This window comes from Arachis ipaensis, chromosome B01 (genome assembly GCF_000816755.2).
Source record: "Arachis ipaensis cultivar K30076 chromosome B01, Araip1.1, whole genome shotgun sequence".
In the NCBI taxonomy this organism is placed as follows: domain Eukaryota; kingdom Viridiplantae; phylum Streptophyta; class Magnoliopsida; order Fabales; family Fabaceae; genus Arachis; species Arachis ipaensis.
The window spans coordinates 113,817,933-113,822,905 of record NC_029785.2 but is presented as its reverse complement, the minus strand read 5'-3'; the positions used below and the strand labels follow the sequence as shown (position 1 = coordinate 113,822,905).

At 44.6% G+C, this 4,973-nt stretch overlaps 1 protein-coding gene across 1 annotated transcript; it reads right to left on the bottom strand.

Annotated features, from left to right (window-relative positions):
* On the bottom strand, window positions 2,215–2,742 carry LOC107610568. Its single transcript, XM_016312607.1, has one exon. It carries the CDS (start codon window positions 2,740–2,742, stop codon window positions 2,215–2,217), a length of 528 nt encoding a protein of 175 aa, XP_016168093.1.

Below are 4,973 nucleotides of genomic sequence, written 5' to 3'. Positions count from 1 at the left end.
CAGGATCACGTCTTGGGTAAGGTGAATCTTGCATGGGTTCGGCGGTGCAGAGACACCGAACCGTGTGACACGCATTGAGCAGTATGTCTGGGCTCACATTTTCTGCGTGTTTGGAATGGTTGTGTTTCCGAATAAGTCCACACTTCATTGAGCTCGAAGTTTCTGCCTCTGCTTCGCGATTTTCACCGAAGTCCAGCTTACAGTTGGGGGGCAGCCAATCTGGCACATCTATACAGATCGTTGTGTCGTGCATCACGATACAACTGTAAAGAGATGGATGACCCCCTCATACTGCTTTTTGTTTGGGCGTGGGAGCGTATGCCGCTCCTGACACCTATATCCCGCGATCAGCTCGGCAATGTTGGTATTCCACTTGCGCGACGGTATTGTGTTTTATTGTACTTATTGTTATTGTTATTGTTGTTGTTGTTATTGTTGTTTTTGTTGTTGTTTAGGTGGAGTCATTGGTGTCGACATACAAAATATATACGGAGGCCTACTACGCATTTTAGGCGAGGACTCGATGACATGGGAGTTGACAGTGTAAGTTTTAACTATTAATGTCCAATATTTTTATTCAGAAGAATAATTTTCCTAATCAGCCTCTTGGTAACTAATTTGCAGTTTATATGGCGGCCGTATATGGGAGTGGGGGTTCCGGATGACCTCGCTGCCCATTTGTTTTTGTGCTCCACGCAGTCGCCGCTAGTGTCATTCGAGTGCATAGAGTGGCACCCGACAGACCGAGTTAGACGACAGTTCGGGATGCAATAGCTTCCACCAAGCCCGGCATCAGGCCCGACATTTGACCTTGGTCGTGATCATTGCAAGCGTTTGACAGGAACACAGAACCATGAATGGGGAGAAATTTACAGTCAACGGGTTAATAGGTATAGATCTGACTGCTATAACACATGGTAATTAGGCAAGGAGATTATTGACTTTCATCCTCTCCCAGTGTACTACATGTGGTACACACAGTAGTACGGGATTCACCTACAATTGTCAGATAGAGTTGTAGGTGAAGAGGTTGGCACGAATGAACCAAAGCCATAACAGGAAGAACTAGCTGGTCCTCAGAGCAAGTCCCGCCTCATGAGCAGCAGTTTCCGATATTATTAATAATTATTATTATTAATTTTTACCGTTTTAAATTATTATTAATTATTATTGTTTAGGTTTATCTATTATCATTAATTACTATTAATTGTAATTAATTGTTAACTAGGTTCCGATATATGAGCACCACTATTAAGTCCAGGCATAAGAGCACCAGTATCAGATGCCGATATATGAGCAACAGTTTCAGGATCCGGCATATACCCAGCAGTTTCAGGCACCGGCCTACGGCCAACAGCAACAAGAGTGGTCGGCATATGAGCAGCAGGCACCATACATACTGGAACCACAGCCATATGAGGCACCTGAGCCCTACATACCACAGCTGGTAATTCCAGTCGATGGTCACTTTAGTCCGTTGGGTGGATCTGACACCCTCAGCTTGTCTTAGGTCATGAGAGATACAGATTATCTATTTCCAACGCCACCGCAGGAAAGGTCTGCTCCATCTCAGCAGTCTGGTGGTCATCGCGCCACATCAGGTCATGCCAGTGACTTTGACTTTGATCGATCGACAGGTCATATAGATCCGCCCGGTCCTTCCGCACCACCGCGTACCCAGTTGTTTGATTTGAATGAGTACCCACAACAGGAAGAGGGAGATTTGGGACATGACTTGCAGCACTGGTATGATCTTGGTGGAGCGAGTGCTTCAGGGATGAGTGGTTCCGATTTGTATGACACTGGTGGTGCGAGTACGCCAGATTTTGGTGGTCCTGACGTTGGCATTGGTCTGAATATCGGTGTGTCTCAGGGTCATCCGTATAACTTACGGATACAGACTGCGCCTCCGGACAAATACACCCCATTCTTGTATTCGAAGAAGGCGCCGGGGAAGTAGTCTGTTGTAGTTGATCTTGTATTCAGTGTTGTATGCAGAGTTGTATTCAGTGTTGTATCTTATATTCAGTGTTAAGATTATCATATTGCACTTTTGTAACGAAATGTTTATTTATTAAAAAGTTACATAATGAGGTTAAAAACTTTATTTATTATAAATTGTTAACTAGGTTAACATAAATGACGAAGTTACATAAAAAGTAACATATAATTGTGAAGTAGGTCATAACAAAGTTACATTGAAAAGCTTAACCACTAATGACCTCCAGCGGAGCTTGGACCTACGCACTGAGGACATCGGCTGCGGCTATGTCCCTCGCGTTCACATACAGTACACCGGTGAGGACCATGCATATCCCGCGAATCCATCTCATTCAAGTATCGGGTTGACTTCGGTCTTCCTTTTGTCGCGCGCCTTAATGTCCAGTTGGCGATCACCTTCGCTCCTTCATATCTATCCCACGTAGATGGGTCACCCATCAGAACAAACTCGCCTCTGTACACGTTGCAAATTTCAGACATCTTGTACACATCGTGCACATATACTTTCCAATCAAGATGCTGGTTAGCGCAACATGCAAGAACGTGGTGACATGGGAGTTGCTCGACCTGGAAATGGCCACAGTCGTAGTGTCGTTGTGCAAGGTTAACAGTGTAAACAGAACCATCTTGCATTTTGCGAACCTCAAACATCTCATTCCGCCTATCGAACTGGTTGACCACAATGTTTCCTGCACGTCGAAAGCTTTCTTCAACCCTCTTTGTTGCAAATTCTGAATACATGAATCCATTGCGGACCACTAATGACCTCCAGCGGAGCTTGGACCTACGCACTGAGGACATCGGCTGCGGCTATGTCCCTCGCGTTCACATACAGTACACCGGTGAGGACCATGCATATCCCGCGAATCCATCTCATTCAAGTAGCGGGTTGACTTCGGTCTTCCTTTTGTCGCGCGCCTTAATGTCCAGTTGGCGATCACCTTCGCTCCTTCATATCTATCCCACGTAGATGGGTCACCCATCAGAACAAACTCGCCTCTGTACACGTTGCAAATTTCAGACATCTTGTACACATCGTGCACATATACTTTCCAATCAAGATGCTGGTTAGCGCAACATGCAAGAACGTGGTGACATGGGAGTTGCTCGACCTGGAAATGGCCACAGTCGTAGTGTCGTTGTGCAAGGTTAACAGTGTAAACAGAACCATCTTGCATTTTGCGAACCTCAAACATCTCATTCCGCCTATCGAACTGGTTGACCACAATGTTTCCTGCACGTCGAAAGCTTTCTTCAACTCTCTTTATTGCAAATTCTGAATACGTGAATCCGTTGCGGACATGCTCATGAGCCTCGGCACTCTTCCGAGTAAACAATTTATTCAGCCGATAGAAAGTAGACCTAACAATGGCAGTCACAGGAAGGTTGCGTGCACCCTTTAGGACAAAATTTATGCACTCTACCAAGTTTGTCGTCATATGTCCCCAACGTGACCCCCATCGAATGCCAATATCCATCTCTCAACACCGATGTCATCGCACCATTGAGTATATGCCTCACCCCGCTCTTTAAGCCTCTGGTAGTTTTTGTTGTACTCCTGTTCCGTCCTAGAATAACCTGTTCAATAATTCATTTAATTGTAAGTAGAAACCACAAAATTACTATGAATAGGACCATAACAGCGAAATGAAATACTTGTGTTAACCACTAGTTTATGCAAATACGGAGCCTTGAACCTCCTTAAGAAGTTGGACCTGATGTGCCTCATGCAGTACATGTGCCACGCTCTTGGTGGTGACCATGCACCGTTACTACGATTTACTGCAGCGACGATAGAGGTATGGCGGTCAGAAATAATGCCCACACCAGCAATGGTAACAACATATCTCCACAATTGGTCAGGAAAAACTCCCACGCATCTGCCATCTCACCCTCGACTATCGCAAATGCAATGGGAACAATGTTTTAATTCCCATCTTATGCAACCGCAACCAGAAGTGCACCTTTATATTTACCGTACAGGTGCGTACCATCAACTTGCACCAGTGTCTTGCAGTGTTTGAATGCTACAATACATGGATAGAAGCTCCAAATAATGCGGTGCAATACTCTTACACCTTGAACCTCCTCACTCTCATGGTAAACGGGGAGCGTTTTAATTTGCACACGAGACTTTGGCATCTTCACAGTCATTGCTTTCAACCATATTGGCAAAGTCTGGTAAGAAACTTCCCAATCACCGAAAATTTTTGTGACAGATTTCTGCTTTGCCAACCAAGCCTTACAGTAACTTACAGTGTAGTTCAACCTGGATTGAACTTCAGCAATAATAGACTTCACCTTTATCGACGGGTCTGCTTCGACCAATGGCCTAATAGCCTCTGCAATTGTGTCTGAGTCCAACTTGGCATAATCTTGTGAAATTGTGCCCATGGTGCACGTGTGTTTGCCATTGTATCTTCTGATCTCCCAACAAGATTTTTTTCAAATCAAGCTAACTCCGATAAGCCAATCACAACCTGCACCATAACCCTTGCATTTTGCATAGAATGCCTACGGCTCAGACTCATACACAGTATAATCAACTCCTCTAGAGATAGTGTAGTTTTTGATTGCAGATATCACGGACTCTCTCAAACCAAATTCCATTCTGACACTAAACTCACCATCTTCCGACGCAGCGTTGCCTTCACCTACGACATGGTCAGTCAGGCAAGGCAAATAAAAGGCAAATAAAATAAACACCGTAGGTAACTTGAATTAATAATCATAACATACTCATGTTCGCATACTCAGAAAATTTCGGGGCATGCATGACTTTGAGATCTAGAGTCCGCATAAAAGACGAAACACCAAACGGGTGCTGGCTTACAATTGCATCCGCTTCATTCTGCACCGCTGGATTGCCTGTCAAGTCTCCGTCATCGTTTTCGTCATCGACTTCATAGTTGGCTTCGAACTCCTCTTCACTGTCATTATTATCTTCTTCCCAATCTATATCCCTAAACTCA

Bases quoted from the DNA above. Each gene is read 5' to 3' on its own strand.
- LOC107610568 (XM_016312607.1), bottom strand. From the start codon at position 2,742: ATGTATTCAGAATTTGCAACAAAGAGGGTTGAAGAAAGCTTTCGACGT.